Raw genomic sequence first — 19973 nt, forward strand, 5'->3', positions numbered from 1 at the left:
CATAATAATCATGTGGCAGTTAAAATTCGTGTTTGTTTACCAAATAATAAAATGTGTCTGTGTGTGGGTGGCATTTCCTGACTGTGTCATCTCATTTGGGAGGTGAACTGTCGTGGTGACAGGGTGACAGGGTGACAGGGTGGTTTATGACCCTGGCTATTTGAGCTATGCACTATGGGATACGGCCATTTAGGGATCAGTTCTGAGGCAAATATGTGCCTCCTTGTTTTACAAACTCTGTTTTTAGACTTTCAAATGTACTGACACCACAGTCAGTGGAAGAGAGAGACAATCGGCCGACGGACCGCTAAGACTTTTATTCTGAAAGAATGTACAGATATATGTACATTGAGATATGTAGAGACAGTAGTGCACCGGTAGAAATTGACCAGAATCCTGGGAGACAACTGAGACTTCTCCTCAGGAAGTAGAGGTGCTGCTGTGCCTTTTTGACCAGTGGAGAAGTTCAGAGTCCAGGAGAGGTCCTCTGAGATGTGAACACACAGGACTTTGATGCTGGAAACACGCTCCACCTCCATCCCATTGATGTAGATAGTGGTGTGTTGTTCGCAGCTTTTGGTTTTTCTGTAATCCGCAATGAGTTCCTTGGGTCTCCTTGGTGTTAAGAGCTAGGTTGTTGGTGGCACACCACCCCGCCAGGTGCTGAACTGCATGCTAGATAACCATAGATATGCTCTTAACTGCCAGCTGGATTGAGTTAAGAAATTAATCTGTCGTGTAGTATATTTGAGGAATTTCGGCAGTAGACTTAGGGATCACATAGTTATGTTTTATGGTGCGGTGACATAGTTGTTTTATCACCTGCAGCAAACGTTTGTTGTAGAGGTCGGTTGTTGTTGGCTCACATCAGCATGTTTTGTAACTTGACTAAACCGTTAAAATTTTCCCACAGTGGGGGGGTAATCTGGTAAGTGAAATGACACTTGGCAGAGCGCCAGGAATAACAGACCTCTTGGCCCCTGTGAAGAGGCTCATTCGGATCATATTCTCCAGGCCACATTCAGGCCTCATTAATAGACAACATCACACCAGTGACCATGCCCCCCCCCATATCCTTTCATGTGTTTCTCTGAATGTATTAAACAGTATACGGTTAGTTTAATTGCTGCAGTTAGTTTAATAGCTTCATGTTTCTGGCCTTGACCTCTAATTTGTTTTAGTTTTCCGATCGGACAACTGAAGGAGGAATGCCATATCATACCTCCGTCCCACATGTATTTATCATCATATTTTTCAATATAAAACGGAGGTATGATATGGCAGATATACTGTATATATATATATATGGTACATGGCAGTCCCACGCGCCCGTCACACCCCAGTTCGGCCTCCAGTTGAATGCAATGATTCAAGTAGATCGCGCAACCAGGAAATGACCAGGGACATGTGTGAAAGGGGGGAGGGGGGGGTCAACACGGGAATCTACCGGCATTTGGCTCATGTGTGAATGGTGAAAATTCCATTGGATTCCATGGAAATTCCAGGGAGCATGAGACAATGCGCGGTATCAACCAATGAAAATGCATAGGGGCGTGGGCAACATGCAAGATACACCCCTATATTTGCATACAGATCTGATAATCGGGGAAAGAATGAATGCGGAAAAGAAAGAATGAATGTGGAAAAGAATATATACTGAAATGTGTGAATGAGGGAATAAAAGAAAGAATAAATGTATAAATACAGAAATCAATTACATGGGAATTAATAGGGGAATAAATATATCAGGAAATAAATATATACAGAAATTAATGTGTAAAATAATAAATAAATATATAAAGGAATGTGTAAAAGAATAAATATATAATTACTGTGTGTATTTATTTATTAATTTCAAATTGTATTTATTTATTTCCTTATTACTGTGTGTATTAATTAATTAATGTATTTATTTATTCATTCATTCATTTATTTATCTATATATTTATTGTTAATTTTGACAGACTTGGTCCTCCATAGGTGAGAACATAATAGGAATTGACCATTTCTCTGCCAGAGATACAGTTGTTTTTTTGTCAAAGTTTCAAAGACTTTGACAAGTAGCGATGGCTTTGACGCTAATGACAATGTAGGCCTATCTATGACACTTCTCATACATGTTATGAAGAGTACGTTTATGTTTATGTATAATGTCACCTTAAAGACCCCTCCAGTGAACATCGATGAAAATCCATGTTCTAAGTATATCAATATACACATTTTATTTTCAAAAGTAGGTTACATGTTAAGACAAACATCAAAATCCTTTTAATCTTTCGATAACGTCAGAAAGGTATGCGCGTCAAGGAGAGTTCTCTGCACCCCCTGTCCAACCTTTTTTGGACAGGTAACATCCCCGTTTGTAGTGTGTTGGTAGCTTGTAAGGTCAAAGCAGAGCAACCGTTGTGCCCATAACGTTTCATGTTTTTTTTTTTGGGGGGGGGGCGTGGTGGGTGGGCCCCAATATAACATATATATAATATCTCACCGAGGACCCCCATGATGACAGCACAAGATGTGTGAACTGCATGCTAGAATCATATGTATGTTGTTACCTGTTAGCAGGATTGAGTTAGCAAATTAAACTGTCATGTAGTATATTTTAAGGATCACATATGTTTAATGGTGTTGGCTCACATCAGCATATTTTGTAACTTGACTAAACCATTTAAAATACCACCACAGCAAGTATCTAATCTGGGATGTGAAATGTCACTTGGCAGAGCGCCATGAAACAGACCTCTTGACCCTTTTGAAGAGGCTCATTCAGATCATATTCTCCAGGCCACATTCAGGCCTGATTAATGGTCAACATAATGTGCACCAAACACCAATACAGCCAGTGGGGGGGGGGGGGGGTCTGGCAATTGACGAGGCCAGCCCAATACCTTAATTTCCTTACATGTACATTTAATTTGGCATTTAGTGGACACCTTATTCAAAGAAACTTACAACAAATAGCCTACATTTGTCTAAGTAAATTAATCATCTATCCATCGGTCATCGCAAGAAAAGTAATCTCTGCTCGGGCCAGGAGTCATTGGCAGACAGTCATAATGCTAGAAGAAGGAAGAATTAAGAGTTTTTTTTATTTTGTATTTACAGTAGAGAAACTTCCCTGATATGATTACAGTCACTTGGGTGACTTATCCAGTCAGAGGCTGTGTTCGGAATGGCATACTAGCATACTACTCATACTAGATATGACGTAGATTTTGAGTATGCAGTGCGTTCACACTGTAGAGTATGTGAAATTTGAGTATGCAAGAAATGGATACTAGATTTTCGGTCGGCTTGTATTGGCATACTTATTATGAATTTAGTAAGCAGTAGGCAGTACTAATTGAGTATGCTAGTATGCAGTATGCTAGTATGCCATTTCGAACACAGCCAGAGAAGCTCTCTCATCTGGAGCGCATGCGCAGACTCCACCTTCCATGGATACGGGAAACCCATCGTGCCGTGGCGTCCATAGTAACATAGTAACAACAGGACTGTTCATATCTGTGATGCATTCAGCTTTGATATACAACAGTCAGTTCCGACTGAGTCATTTGATTGGACAAGAGGCATTCCATGAGTGCTGATATACAGTATAACAGCAGCACTGGGACTTCTTATATTTTATATTACGACATCCTTTTCTGTCGTTTACAAAGTTGGCTTCATTGAGCTGTCAACATATCAAATTACCGCGACTGAATGGAGTTGAAACTCCATTGAAACACCATTGAAAATGAGTTCAACGGTGTTTAAATTAAAATAATTGTCCATGTCATCGAATGAGCAAGCTGGTTAGTTTAGTCCAGGATGTATAATGCGTCTCTGAAGTCCAGTCCGTCACCCCCAGCTTTACCCAAACCGGAGGGACAGAGCAGGTCTCCCTCAAAGCCTCTGTCATCACCCGCAGATGTGGATACGAGAGCAGGTAGGCTACCTGTCTCAGTCAGGGCAACCTAAATATTAGACTTCAGTTAATGAATCAACATTGATTATTTAATAGTATCCCGATTAATTAATTGCATTGAATAGCCTACAAACGGTAGTTACGGAATCCCTAAAAGGCCATGGTAATCTTGAGATAACAATTGTTGTTTTCCCGAGATAACGGGATACATTTTTTTGAGATCTCGGGATAACGACACTTACTGGATGTTGGCTCATAGCCATTCCTGCCTGTGCCCTCAATGCACTAGTCTATGATCTGAAATTTCAGAGACTGTGATATCCTACTTTTGATAGGCCTACAAGTATACAATTATAGCAGGCTATACAATGATACAATTATAGAACCGTTAACTACTATTTGTATATAACACAACATATGGGTGAAGTACTTTTGAATGCATGTGTTCTCTGCAGTAGAACTCCCAGAGCTGAAAGAGAGAGTGCCTTTGACGGACCGATCCAAGATGCAACTTGTCCCACTACATAATGACCTGATCCCAGATGAACTCCTTGCTACCCTCACCTCAACCATCTGTCCCCATGATCGGCTGGGACTACCGAGTCTAAGCAAGACCCCTAAAGACTTCAAGGCATGGGAGTGTCATGTCTTCAACTCTTCTGTCACATTCTTTTTGGTCACAGCCTGGACATTATAGGAAGATCCTCACTTGAGAACTTCCCTCATGTCAGTCTAGTATTGTGGTTTATCTGAACGGTTAATCTCCCTGCCATAGGTCCATGGAATACGACCCCCTGACGCAGTTTGGCATCATCCGGTAGGCCGCAAGAAATACAAACACTTTCTCGACCAACCAACGTCTTTGACCGGAGCTGGCAGGTTTGTCCATTAAGAATCCTTATTGGTGATTGGCATTGCAATTATGTAGTCTACAGAATGTCTCCTATAGTAAGCCATTGGGATGGGAAAATTAGAGAGCATATTGATTTTTTAAAGAACAATATTGACTATCTTGTCTTGTCTGTGCTTTGTGTGCTTTGTGTGCTGTCACAGGGACATCTCTTTTCTGTGTGATGCCATGGTCTCTAAGAGGGAGCGGATCCCCCTGCCGCCCATGGCTGACAGGGGCCCCACACACACACAGGGCCTTCAGAAGGTAGGCAGAGTGGGCCACACACAGAATGATAGCCAATAAAGATTTTTTTTTTTAAATATGTTTTTAAGGCATTTCTGCTTTATTGAGATACAGACAGAGATTGACAGGAAGGATGGGTGAAAGAGAGGGGGGATGACAGGCAGGATATGTCGACGGTCCGAATCGAACCGGGGACCCTGCAATGATATGGCATGTGTGCTATGCAACTTACACACCCCAAGATTTTATTTTAAGAAAGACAGACAGACATAAAACAGTTGGGACCATACACAGTTATCAGAGAGCATCCATACACATTTATCATTATTGGATTATGGATTTGTTTCTTTCATCAGGTTGATCATCAACAGCACATACTGTACAAGGTCATAAATTGAATACGGCCCAGTTCAGTTTGTAATCTCTGTAATCTAAAATGGTAACAAGTCTTACACAGTAAACAGAAGCTATTGAACTTTACTTTGAGGTGTGTTTGTAAATTGTTGCGCAAACCTAGTGTCTACTTTGTTCCATTGCTTTCCAAATAATAATCCTTCCTTCTAGCATTGTGACTGCCGATGGCACCAGGTCCTGGCCCTAGCATAGATTTTTCCTTATGATGGCTGATGTATAGATGATTCATTTACTTTAGACAAATGTACTTGTTGTAAGTCGCTTCGGATAAAGGCATGTGCTAAATGTCAAGTGTAAAGTAATGTAGGTGTTGGTTTTACAGGCCCCTGTTACTGTTGTTGGTCTCTCCCCAGGACATGAGCCTTATGGAGAGGCTGATCCCAGAGGAATACCACATAGTGAAGAACAGAGGGGTGCAGGGACTGGAGTGCTATGACGAGTCAGTGAAGTTGTTTACTTTATTGGTTATTGGTTATTTATATGTTATATTATTATATTATATATGTTTATTTTAATAGGAAGAGATGCAATTAAAACATTGACATATTGAAATAAAAATGGTCAGTTGCATTTCACAATAAACACTTTCACTAGCACTAATTTCCAGTGTTCCTAGATAGGACAACAGTTGATTCTACTTTGTACTGTATATCCCTCTCTTTAATGACACCAGGGGGGTGTTCCATCAATGTTGCTAATAATCCAGGCTTATTTTGATAAATCCTGCGAGATTTATAAAAAAAATCCAGCCTTATTTTGATAAGTCTCACAAAGACTTATCAAAATAAGACTGGATTTTCCTTTAGCAACATTGATGGAATACCCCCCAGGTGCACCTCACAATTTCGTTTTCCTCTACATTTTCAGTAAATTCACCGTCCTGCTGGAGGATGGTGAAAAGATGCTGAAAGTCTTTCCATCCATGTGAGTGAAAAGTGTAACTCTCATGTCAGCACGGGTCTAGAAGTAGAACACTAAATCAATACTATTGGACCTATCTCTCTTAAAACATTATTTGATTTGATCTCAATCAGACTAACCTGGATAAATAAATGTTTAATACCAAATAGATAAAAATAGGACCCTATTCTACCTCCTGCGCCACAGCCCCCGTGTTTAAGCTTCATAGGCGTCTCACTGCTTGCCCGGTGTGTGTGTAACCTGGTGTGTGTGTGTGTGTGTAACCTGGTGTGTGTGTGTGTAACTAGGAGGCCTAGTGGCCGGCTGGAGGCTGTGCAGCTGATGAAGGTGATGGACAAGTTGCTGGACAAAGCAGGAGTCAACAACACGGAGGACAGAGAGCTGAGTGGACTCTCACAGGTACACAACCACAACAAGCAGTGACAGTATACAGGACAGTACAGATTCAGATTCAATTGAATTGTCATTGGCAGGGTAGTACAAAGACAACGAAACGCATTCGGCATCTGGCCAGATAGAGAGTGCATAGTGCAAAAACCATGAAAGTGTGAATCTCCATTGAAGATGCTTCTTAGTCTAGGATTAGGCTTAAGCCTTGTCTGTGAATCCGGCCTGTTGAGTAACAGACTGTACTGCTCAATTCAGCTTTTGCCCACTGCTCTTTTTGCACACTGTATACTGGACATAATTGTATTGATAACCACTGCCCTAGCTATGTACATAATACATATCTTACTGTACATATCTCACCTGTGTCTGTACATGTACAACACACTGTACATGTAAGGTTGTACAGGTTATCAATACAATATGTACAGTGTATGTACAGTGTGCAAAAACAGCAGTGGGCGAAAGCTGAGTTGCAGTTCTGAGTGGTATAGGGCAGTGGTGTAGTCTAGTGTTTTCTAGTGGGTATACTGTGATTTTCCCCTCCCAGCCTCATATCAATGGTCCAAAAGTCAAGTGCTTCGTAACACAGACGGGGTGAATTTTATGAATGAAAGTGTGAAAGTTCTGTCACAAAACGCTGTTACGTATCCTCACACATTTTTAAGTGGGTATATGGAAATCCTTGGCCTTTCCTAGTGGGTATACTGCGTAGTCCTGCGTATCACGTAGACTACACCACTAGTATAGGGCAGTACAGTCTGTTATTCAAAAATGTGTGACCTCCCCCAGATGCGAGGTCTGTTGGAGCTGGTACGAGTGGAGCAGAACATCTATAACATTGTGTTCCACGAGCTGATCCGACAGGTCAGTGTGGAGTGTGCAGACAGAGGACAGCTCCTAGCCAAGCTCAGGTCAGTACGTACATTATTCTGTGTAGGGTCGTCGTCATACAGTACCAGTCAAAAGGTTTGGACACACTTTCCCATTCGATTGCATGGGAAAGTGTGTCCAAACGTTTGACTGGTACTGTTTATGCAATTTTTGCTGATGCTTTTATCCAAAGCAACTTACATTGCAGTGAGTGCTGCATTACTTTTTCCGTATACGTATATAGGTCCCAGCAGGAATCACCTAACCATAACCTAAGTGTTGTCAGTACCACGCTCTACCAACTGAGCCACAGAGTCACTGCTGCTGGTATATTACTGTGTTTTGTGATGTTACTGTATTATTGTGTTTCTACAGTATTCTGTGTTTTCGAAGAGGAGAGCTTGAGAATAGTAACTTTGTTGTACTGTCATACTGTACACTTCAATGGCTTCCTCCCAGTACAATAAGATTTTGAAACTCTTGTGTGTGTCTGTACTTCTGTCTGCTCCTGTGTGTGTCTGTCCTCCTGTCTGCTCCTGTGTGTGTCTGTCCTCCTGTCTGCTCCTGTGTGTGTCTGTACTCCTGTCTGCTCCTGTGTGTGTCTGTGTGTCTCTCTGCTCCTGTGTGTGTCTGTCCTCCTGTCTGCTCCTGTGTGTGTCTGTGTGTCTCTCTGCTCCTGTGTGTGTCTGTCCTCCTGTCTGCTCCTGTGTGTGTCTGTACTCCTGTCTGCTCCTGTGTGTGTCTGTGTGTCTCTCTGCTCCTGTGTGTGTCTGTCCTCCTGTCTGCTCCTGTGTGTGTCTGTACTTCTGTCTGCTTCTGTGTGTGTCTGTCCTCCTGTCTGCTCCTGTGTGTGTCTGTACTCCTGTCTGCTCTTGTGTGTGTCTGTCCTCCTGTCTGCTCCTGTGTGTGTCTGTCCTCCTGTCTGCTCCTGTGCTCCAGACAGAGGTACGTGGCTCTGTTGGACCGCCTCCCCCGACAGTTGAAGGGTCTACACACAGAGACCCTGGCCCAGAGAGCCCTGGACCGCAGACTGACTGAAGAGATCATCTGCTTCAAGAGCTCCATCACCCAGCTCAACACGTATGTGTGTGTGTATAGTAAATTACACTATGAACTCTCACTTTTGTGTGTTTCTGAGTGTGTTTGTGTGTGACTGTCTGTCTGTCCGTCTGTCGTTCTGTATGTCTCATGTGTTCATGCACGTCAGAGAGCTGAGTAAGATGAGAGAGCATGACGAGTACGTGTCGAAGCAGGCTGAGGGGGCGCAGGTGGAGCTGGCCAAGACTCTGGAGCAGTCTCAGAAGAACTCTGAGTAAGTCGCTGACTGCCCAGCGTACTGTGGCTATACTGTTGGCCACATGGGCCTACACACAGAGATTGACGAAGCGTTTCCACAAGTGCAGAATTTGCATGTGTGCTTTTTCAGAGGAGATAAAACATACAGTTACAGGTCAAAATAAGGTAATTGAAGGGTTAGGAGAGGAAATAGTACTTCTATGAGTTGTAGGGTGTACATGTGCAGTAGGAATAAGTGTAGCATCAGGATGGAATTATCTAAAAGGTAACTTTTTAAATGTACTGTTCTATGTTTGTTCTTAGTTTTTCCTTTATATCTCAAGGTTGCAACATTTGCACAGATCGAAGCGCCTAGTAAACCCATCTCTGATGAGGCAGATACACAACATTGACTATGTGAGAGCAGCTTTGAGCAAAACCTCAAAGGCCAACAACGGTTTTTGAAACCGGGAACAAGTCGCCAACCAATCAAAATGTTCAGACTTTTATTCTGAAGAATGGTAATAAATATCAACGGTGTTGAAAATCAATGACACACTCGCTACATTTTTCAGTTGGTTGCCGACTTGTTCCCGGTTTCAAAAAACGTTGTTGGCCTTTGAGGTTTTCAGGTTTGTATGACCTGTATGACCCCTGTATGACCTGTGTGACCTGTGACCTCAGTATAGTGGGGGAGTACCATGACCTGTATGAGCTGCAGAGGCGGAGGCTGGAGGGACAGGTGGATAGGTTGTCCGATGAACGCGACCTGTGGAGCAAAGTCACCTACAACCTGGCTCTCAAGGTCTGGCCCTGTCCGTTTTTAAAGAATATATGTTTTTAGGGCATTTCTGCTTTATTGGGGTAGACACAGTAGAGATTGACAGAAAGGATGGGTGAGAGAGAGGAGGGATGACATGCAGGATATGTCGATGGCTGAAATCAAACCAGGGACCTTGCGATGATATGGCTGTGCCTTAGTGTGCGTACACTACACATTACGTTAGAGCTGCAATATTTTTCTCATGACAGGGAGACACAAATATTATTACCATTGTCTAGGCCTAATCAAATTCATCATCATGGTAGCCCTGTCACTATTCTAATTTGTGGCATTCACAGTTTTGTTCTAAATCCTACAGTAGCTATTTAAAGCACCAACAGCTGAATGTAATACAGGACCTGGTCAACGGAATTCTGTTCTCTGTTGTAGCATGTAGAGGGTTCTCATATGTCTGTATTTGTATTTCATTATTATATTGGTATTGGTTTACAGTGTGAGATGGGAATGGAGCAGTGCTTAAGTGCCTTTCTTGTCTGTTGAATTGAATTTGTTGATCAAATTATGATTTTTTCTGAGTTGTTGATGTCTGCTTACTGTATTTCCTCCCAGGTGATCAAGTTGAACAACCTGCAGCTGGCCAGCAGGCTTCATGTGAGTGAGCAGACCTGGACCAAGACTGCTGAACACTTCACAGTCTTCCTCACATCCAAGGTAAACACTACACTTAGGGAAGCAGCCAGGTAGCCTAGAGGTTAGAAAGGCCTTGGCCAAGGCCAAGTAACCCTTAACTGCTCCACGGTCGCCTATCGGAGGCTGACGCTTTGCGTAATAGAGGGGGGTGAGTCTATATTAATTTTTTATTATTATTTTCTTTAAAAGAATCTATCGAGTTGAACTGCATGTTAAGTAGGAAATGTGTCATGTTGCTATTCATTGTTGTGGCCTGGGGTGTGGTCCAGCCCCGCAGTCTACAGTGCACACATATGCCCATGTTGGCATGGGTTTGAATCCGGCCCATGCCCTGCTGACATGCCCTCCCCTCCTTACTTTCCTGTCTACCTTCACTAACTCCATCCAATAAAATGAAAAATATGCAAAAAAATAAATAATTAAAACATTTAAATTAAAAACCTCTCCATTGTTGTCCTGCCTGCAGGACTCTGAGGACCTGAGTCGTGTCCTGCAGCTGACGGGCCAGTGGAAGGACCAGCTGACTGTGTTCATGCAGAGCCTGGGGGAGGCGGAGCACGCCACGTGTGAGAAGATCAGGGCCGTCGAGGCTGTCGTCGTCAAGTGGCACACCTTCTGTGGCTCCAACATCAAGTAATGTGCAATATACGGTGATGTGTTTTACACACAGGGGTGTTTTTATTTTGTAGCTGCCAAGCTGCCATTGGTGCTGTAATACAGCTCAAGATTGTCTGTATTATACCCACAGACAAAGTAAGGTCCATAAACATGTTGGAACTCTACAAAGCTATGCCAGACCTAAACGTAGACTCAGTGATATGAATTTACCACAGGAAGTGAATGCCTTCAGAGATGGTTCAGATTCACCCAAGCAAATTATGTTTCACTCACTTATGAAAGTTCCAGAACTTTATAGCGAGTGAAATGTCCTCATTCGGCTAGTTATCGCTGCCGAACATCACCCCGCTATTTAGTGGCTACTTCATATCTCTAAGTCTACCTTTAAGTAGTAGTATGTATTTATATCACTACTGTATGTTGTTGTTTTTTGTTGCTGTTTATTGTTTCAAGGAGTCCGGATCCAAAATTCGAGAAGGTTTCAGAGGAGCAACTTCTTACAGATTTGAAACAGTGGTCCAATGTGAGACTCTATTCTACTGTACCTGTTTTCTACCGTTACTGTATTCACGTTTCTTTTGTAATCATGATGATGTCTTTGTGTGTGAGTGTGTGTGTGTGTGTGTGTGTGTGTGTGCGTGTGTGTGTGTGCGTGTGTGTGTGTGTGTGTGTGTGTGTGTGTGTATGTGTGTGTGTGTGTGTGTATGTGTGTGTATGTGTGTGTGTGTATGTGTGTGTGTGTGTGTGTGTGTGTGTGTGTGTGTGTGTGTGTGCGTGTGTGCGCACATGCGTTTATGCGTGTGCAAGCATATAGTTCTAATCTCTACACTTGGAATATTGTACACATCTAATGTCTCTACACATAATCTGCATTGTGTCTAAACCCCAACCCTAACCCTAACCCTAACCCCACACCCTCTTCCGGCAGGTGTTGACCAAAGAGTGTGAGCGATACGGAGGCGAGGACCTCCTCTCCTGCCAGGAGACCCTCAACACGCTGGGGGGGCTTCAGGAGGCCTGGGTGGAGGTGGGCCTGCAGCTCTTCAGGAGACACCCGGCGCCTGGCGGAGCGCCCCCTAGAGGCCAGGAGGCCATGAGGGAACTGGGCCACGTTGTGTCTGAGCTCCACACGCAGCTGGGCACCCGCATCAATGGGGAGAGTGGTGAGGGAGAGTAGTTTTTTTTTTTTTTTGACACTGTATGCTCAGAAGACCTAAAGAATGTTGTGTAGTGAAGGGAACCGGACTTTGGGATGACAAATTGTATATTCTAATTAGGGTTGTCAAACCACTGTTTGCCTCAACCAAAGCAAATCTCTCACACCTGAAATCCCACCTAAACAGCACACTGTTACTCCATTGTACATTTATATTTGACTATTTGAGTACTGGCACTTTCAGGAATACACAAGCAACTGATGTCCCTGGTCGGGGTAATGGAGTTATGGGCCACCAAGCTGAAGGCCCTGATTGGCCGCACCGAGACGCTGCCTTACAGCGATTGGGTGAAGCTGGAGAAGGCCCTCGAAGGTTGGATGAAGCTGGAGAAGGAGGCCCTGCAGCATGTGCACAGCACCCAGCCCGAGAACGAGAGGGTCAAACAGAAACCACACGTCAAGTGAGAGAGTTGTAGAAAGAATAAAGAAAAAGCCAAATATAGACATTACAGGGTCTGTAAAAGAGCTAGGTTGAATACCTATGTTGCATGTTTGAAATATTATATTAGATTAGATTAGATTTGACTTTATTGTCATTGCAGTACAAGTACCAGACGAAATGCACTATTGGAGCAGCTATTGGATTTAATTATGGATTTAGATTGCCTTGCATGCAGAGTTTAGACTGTCGGGACTATTCCATTAGTTTCACTGTGTCTGACAAGCTAAATCAAGCACACTTGAAGTTTAAATATATCAAATATTGGAAATACCTTTTTGATTCAGGTCAGGTTTGGTTAGTATTGAATCCTGTTATCTGATCAGACTTTTCCCTGTGTCTGTTCTAGGATTGAGATTGATGATGTGTTCAACACCTTGCGGGAGTTTATCTCTACGCAAACCAACTTCTTTGACTGTGAGAACCTCAGGCTGTGTGAGGAGGTACTGTGAGCGATGATTGAAGAATAGGCAATAGGTACCATTACCTACTTTATATCTACATATAATCCTGTTGTCTATGTCATGTCCCCCTCTTTGCCAGGTGAACTCTCTCCACACAGCTCTGACTCGCTGGATGGTTGACCTTCTCCTGGCCAAGGTGCCTGATCACTGTGAGGACCAGGAGCCCGCGCCCCCCCCTAACCCCAGGTACACAGAGGACTCTCTGGACAAACTTGGGGAGGACGCCAGGAACCTCTCCCAGAAACTAGAGTACTTCTCCAAGTACATCACAAGGTACTAGAGACGTTTCTGGAGTGTTTTATTTTTTATTTTTAGCACAATGATGGTAAATTCATAAGAGCGCAGCTTCTACTCTTGACTCACTGCCGCGGCTGGTGTGAAATGTGCTTTGACCAGAAATGGCTGCCGTACTTGGAATCATGGTGTCACAGTTTCAAAGTCGTATTTAATTATGGTTTCCGGGTTCACAGAGAAGGCTTAATTAAGCCTAGTCCTGGACTAAATCACACTTTCGATGTAAAATCTCCATTGAAGATGCTTCTTAGTCTAGGACCATAGACTTTAGAATGGGAAGCCGTTACTGACACACAAAGATCAGTAGACGGCGTCTCTCGTAAATTAGTCTGCCTGCTACATAGAAAAACTGCAAAATAGCTTCATACTAGCTTATTCTGATGTGATTTTGAAAATGTAAGGATACTGGGGGGGTATGTGAAACGCACATATCTAGGAAATGTCATGAAAGGAGGCTCCTGAAATTTGATCGAGTGCAAAGATATGAAAACATTTTTACTCACTTGGTCAAATGACCCCACCCATGGCTCTTCTAGCCTTGTCTGTGAAATCGGCGCCCATATGTGTCGGGTCCAAGCTGAATGTGTGTTTCCCGCTGCAGCTCCTGCCAGGCTATTGTAGAGGAGGAGATCCAGAGGAGCATGGCTCAGGATGACCCTGAGAATGAGCTCTATGCGCTTAACAAGCTGCAGGTACTCCACCTCCCATATTAACAAGCCCCAACCATACCTTGCTATTTTAAAGCATGCTAACAGGGGTCCTGTTCTCACACTCCTGGGACCGGTTTCACAGACAAGGCTTAATAAGCCTAATCCTAGACTTACAAAAAGCATCTTCAATGGAGACTTTTACATTGAAAGTGTGTTTTAGTCCAGGACTAGGCTTAAGCCTAAGCCTAACTGTGCTACCGGCTGCAGGGGGGTATTCCATCAATGTCGCTAAAGTAAAATCCAAGGCTTATTTTGATACATCTCGTGAGAAAATAAGCCTGGATTTTCCTTTTGCAAAGTTGATGTTTTTTTTTTTCCTTTTGCGACTGGTCTCACACAATATCTTTACATGTGCCTCTGTGTGTGTTTGTGTCTGTCTGTCTGTCTCTCTGTCTGTGTATGTTTGCACATGCGTGTGCACATGCGTGTGCCCCCTGTCAGAGGGAGTGTGCTGAGTGGATGGACGCCTGTCAGACCCTGGTGTCTGAGGTGAGAGGCAGCCCTGTGGAGCTGCGCGTCACCATGAACGTGGTCTCCTCTGCCACCCACATCCTTCCCTCTGCAGTCGCCAGCCTGCAATCCCTAGTGAGGACACTGAAATATTTTCATTATATTTGTATTTGCTGTGGTCCCTCCCTACCTATCTGTATGGCTTTGAGATGTAAATATTGAATACCATGTTTATTTTTTTGTAACACCTTAAAACATCATAGTTTTTGTTTATGCTTTATCATTTAAATGGACAGTCTGATCGCACAGCCTTATTCACGTGATGCATCCGCTACATTTTTACTGCCGCACAAATTTTGACAAATAGAGAGGAGCCTAGTATGTGCTACAAATGGAGGCTGGGATTTCAATCAGATTTATTTTCAAAGAGGAAATGTAATGCACACTACACCTGCTAGAATGATGGGTGAGGGTTAGGGTTAGACATGCTCCATGCTTTATTTCTTATTTTGTGCAATCCATTCCAGTCGGGTTGTAAATATCATAGACTTATGGCAGGGCAGAATGGGAGAGGCATTGCAAGCGAAGATTTGGAATTGGAGATTTGTCCCCAGTTTGTTACTTCCTGCGCCCCGATAATCTCAATCGAGAGATGAGATTCTGGGTTCTGAGATTAGATTGATAACGATCGACCTGACTCTCTTTTTAGGGGACCACAGTGATTTCTCAAGAGGTGTCGGAGAAGGAGGAGGTGGAAGCTGAGGGTCAGGTGCCATTGCCGGTGATTAGCCAATCAGTGAGTACTGATTGACGGATGTCAGACAATCACTACAGTATATACAGTACTTTAGATATAAAACAGAATGATGAAACAGAGGTTTTAACTTAAAACAGAACTGGGCAGGACCTCTTACTGTACGTCAATGACCTGAGTAGCGTTCAACAAGGAATTCTAATTCAGACAATCTGATTATTTTTGTACTTGGGGAAATAACCAACACTTCCATGTACCCCCAAATGATGGGGTATGCCCTATGTACATTTTTAGTGGTGAATAGCGTTAACTAAAACTTTAATGCTGAATTTTCAACACCATCGTCGACACTCTTCATTCGGACCAGCACCAATTAAACCAGCACTACATTTTACCCATCTACATGATATACCCAACTACATGAACACTTCACAGCGCATTGTGGCTCTTTTCCTGCAGGGGGAGACAGAGGGCCTTGAAGAGGCCATGGGGGGAGACCCACAGGTAGGCTCTATCTTGAAGTTGATCGGTCATGACGGCAACCTCATTGAGAGAACCCTGGGAGAGGAGACTATACAGCTGGACGGGGTGGGTGCACTGTTCGCATGTAAAATATAGATTATAGAATATCTATAATATAGATATACACACACACACTACTAGTTCCTAGTCCCTTTCATCCCCCCTCTCTCTCACCCCTCCTTCCTGTCAATCTCTACTGTCTCTATCCTCCTCTCTCTCACCCATCCTTCCTGTCAATCTCTACTGTCTCTATCCCAATAAAGCAGAAATGTTCTGAATACATATTTTTTTAAAAGAAAGAAAGAAACTCTTGTGTGTTTGTTGTATCAGACTGAGGAGATGGTTGTGTGTCCACACACTGACAACGCTCACAAAGCCTTTGATGCCTTGGCCACAGTGAGGCTTCTGCAGACAGAGATACTGTGAGTTATTAATTTTAATAATTGTATACAGTATGTGTGTTTGTTTTTGAAAGATTAGTATTATAGTACTTCACATTTGGTTACATGTATGATTTCAGGACTATGTGTGTGTGTGTGTGTGTGTGTGTGTTTGCATGTGTGTGTGTGTGTGTGTGTGTGTGTGTGTGTGTGTGTGTGTGTGTCAGAATCTGAATCAGAATCACTTTCATTACATCCCAGTGTATACAACAGTAAAACTATTTGGCTTTGGTTCCTCAACATTGGCATGGCAGCATCAAGATACACAACCACAATAATAAAGTAAAATAAGTAATAAGTAAAGTAAAATAAGTAGTAATCAAGTAATGGTAGTAACCAGTCATATTACAGTGTAGTCAATAGTGCAAAATGCTGTACAAAGTACAATGAGATAAAATGCAATATAATACAGTACAAAGTAATCAGTAGTGTGCAAGTAGTCATATAATATATGTTTGGCAATCTGTTTACATCCTCTGGGTTTTAGCCCTGAGGCATCAGTACCATTTCCCCGACGGCAGTAGCTTGGACAGTTACTGATTGGGGTGGCTGGGGTCCCTAATAATCCTGAGGGCCTTTCTGGCACACCGGTCCTTGTAGGTGTCATGGGTGGAGGGAAGCTCACATCCGCTGATACTCTCTCTCAGCTGTCCGCACTACCCTTTGCAGCGTTTTTGCGATGTTGGCGCAGTGCAGTTCCCATACCAGTGTGTGTGTGTGTGTGTGTGTGTGTGTGCATGTGTGTGTGTGTGTGTGCTCGTGCATGTTTCTGTATGTTTCTCAGTGGGGTTGAGGTCCGTGCCCAGTGTTCAGAGGTCCGGGCCCTGAAGGCAGAGGAGGCCCTCCAGGCAGCGCTGGAGAAGATCCAGCACCTGGAGAGACAGCTACAGGGCCGGCCCAGTCTGGAGCCCAAAGGTCAGCTACCACCTCAACCACAGACTAAGACAAATCAATAACTCACCACTGTCATAGACAAATCAATAACTCACCACTGTCATAGACAAATCAATAACTCACCTACATTTTTATGTCAACACTATAACACACATGGATCACCTTCATAACACATAACAGTGACATTGCAGGTAAAAAAAACACGTAATATAAAACATAATACATCTTTATGTGAAGAGATCATTTTCCCCCACCAGAGCAGGCTATTTTGTATAGGCCTGAATCCTAATTTCAAATGTACTCTTAATTCAACTCTTTGTGCAAACTTGCCACTGACATCAATTGACGATTTACAGGAAGGTCAGAACTCTCGTGACGTTAGAATTATAAGGTTCTATCTCCATTTTTGTCAAAATTGATTTTTTTTACATAATCTGATCCATTAGGTGTGTATTAATGCCTGTGTGGTGTTATTTTTAAAATGTTGACATTTTTTAGTTAGTAATTCATAAAATACAACGGTTCCATCTCACAAAACATAATGGAATGTAACAACTTTGACGCTCAATATCTCTGAACTACCCTAAACGGAGATAGAACCTTATAATTCTAAGCTCACGCTCTCTCAACTTAATGGCCTGGAAACCTGCGACTGACATTATTGTAAACCACAGTAGACCTCTCTGTGATTTTACTCCACCCTCCAGTCTCCTCTTATAATGTAAACAGTGACTGTTTGAATTTGGACACTCACACCCATATTTTTGTATTACAGTGAGCAAGAAGTCTGTAGTGGCGGCAGCCCCAAAGAAGGTGGCCACCCCTGAACCCAAAGTTGTGCGTCAGAAGCCTGAGTCCAGTCCCAAACAGACCAAGCCCAAGAAACGCTGACCAGCACCAGTACCAGTACCGGCAGAGGTACTGCAGTAAAAAATCCAGATCTGCTGAAAGTCTATTAGACAAATAAATAACAGCAGGGTGACGTGTTTCATCACATGTTTCATCATGTGTTTCGTCATGTGTTTTTGTTTTTGCATTTCACTTGTGGAGAAATTACTTTACAAAAACGTTAATTTGTAGTCTAACAGTTGTGTCTTCACAGCAGGCGTATGTTTGTATGTCTCAAAGGAGTGGTGTGTGTGGGGGGGGTAAGGTGGTAAGACTGCCCATCAGGATGTAGGGAGAGAGTGTGTGAGAGAGAGAGAGAGAGAGAGAGAGAGAGAGAGAGAGAGAGAGAGAGAGAGAGAGAGAGACAGAGAAATAGAGAGAGAACCTCCCCAGCATCACCAGCAGGACAGTGTCACGGTGTCATTGCTGAGATTTGACATGGATACTGGATTCTGATTGGCTAGCAACAGTGGTAAATATCTCAACAACCCACTGTTCAGACCGTTGGTGGAGGTAGACATCTGAGGATTTAGATCTGTCTTTCTATCTATCTGTCTATCTATCTATCTAGAAATGTATTACATTTGCTGAGTTGGTAGTGACATCCTAATCGACACAGTGTGTAATTGATTCCTATCAGAGACCCTATAAAAACAAAGATATTAATTCCAAAATGACATGAGCTATTATCATTGCATTAATATGGACTCATTGAGTGATTTGTTGATGACATTGTCTTATTTTAGCTCATTTTAAGAGGGTCAGACAAAGGGTGTGAATACTTATGTACGTGAGGTATTTCTGTATTTAATATGTTATATTCTGTATTAGGCTTCATATTTCTGTATGTAATACATTTATCGAAGTTTCAAAAAATGTGTTTTCACTTCGTCATTCTGGGGTATTACGTGTGGATTGATGGAAAACCTTTTTTTAAAAATGTAATCCATTTTAAATGTCTATAACATAACAAAATGTGGAAAAAGTGAAGGGGTCTAAATACTTATACTTAATTCCGAAGGCACTGAATATCGAAGTGTAAGATATTTCAGTTTGATTTCTACCCAGTGGTCAGGTCAGGTATGACACGTTTAGGCTAGTTAAGGGCACCCCGGGATGATGTCATCAGCATTCAAATTCGTGAAGACAGGTGCACGGGTATAATAATGGTTTGATTTATAGTAATCAGACAGAATAGTTGACTGTACAACTGTAAAGTATTAGGCAACAAGAATGAATCAGAAAAGCTGCAATTTACTTCCATCCTTTGTGGGGTTTTTGCCCAATTCCAGGGCTACAATACAATATTAGCAACCACACAAAATGTCTCACTCCTGAGTCCTGAGGGTCTGTCATGCCAAATCGTGTGCACTGCCAAATCGTGTGCACGGCCATCAGCGCGTCACGACCTAACGCGTCACGACCAGCTGGCACGCGTCACGACCAGCTGGCGACTGTGACGCGGCAGTCTAGTGTTTTTGAAACCTCCGTTTTGGCCGCCATTAGCGAAAAGCTTTAATTTGGCTCTACAAGTGTTAATATGTCATTTTATGAAGTTTTAATGTTTTCAGGCGAGAAAGTAACCATATATATTCACAAAATGTATCCGGTTTATCAAAATAACCCTTATATCTATCTGATCTGACGGTTTTTTTCACAACGTTATTACTTGTCACTTTAAGCCCAGGAGGGAGTTAGCGATTAGCGATGTTTAGCTTAGCTTAGTTTAACAGAAGTATCTTCACTTTTAACATGACTTCCCGTGGTCGTAGAGGGCTGGTCGACGGCTTAAAATGACCGTGTAGACCTGTAGACCTTATCCAGCTATAGTCTTGTGTTTCTACCCCGGGCATAGCCGGTGTTATTCACGGACAAACACTCCTGTTAGAGTGGTTCTA

General features: G+C 42.8%; 1 protein-coding gene across 1 annotated transcript; it reads left to right on the forward strand.

The window, feature by feature from the left end:
* Positions 1-3810: 3810 nt before the first annotated feature.
* On the forward strand, positions 3811-18078 carry LOC308174330 (axonemal dynein light chain domain-containing protein 1-like; the record flags this gene model as incomplete). Its single annotated transcript, XM_080549409.1, has 25 exons — positions 3811-3928; positions 4363-4538; positions 4683-4786; positions 4961-5063; positions 5810-5895; positions 6324-6380; positions 6665-6776; positions 7557-7682; positions 8581-8717; positions 8845-8949; positions 9597-9717; positions 10306-10407; positions 10853-11019; positions 11458-11527; positions 11933-12167; positions 12405-12621; positions 13009-13102; positions 13203-13396; positions 14019-14109; positions 14569-14712; positions 15287-15346; positions 15791-15919; positions 16184-16275; positions 17078-17208; positions 17963-18078. The coding sequence occupies 25 exons, from the start codon at positions 3811-3813 to the stop codon at positions 18076-18078; spliced, it is 3087 nt and encodes a 1028-aa protein (XP_080405535.1).
* Between the last annotated feature and the right edge of the window lie 1895 nt (positions 18079-19973).

This window comes from Nansenia antarctica (genome assembly GCF_963989245.1).
Source record: "Nansenia antarctica genome assembly, chromosome: 20".
NCBI lineage: Eukaryota > Metazoa > Chordata > Actinopteri > Argentiniformes > Microstomatidae > Nansenia > Nansenia antarctica.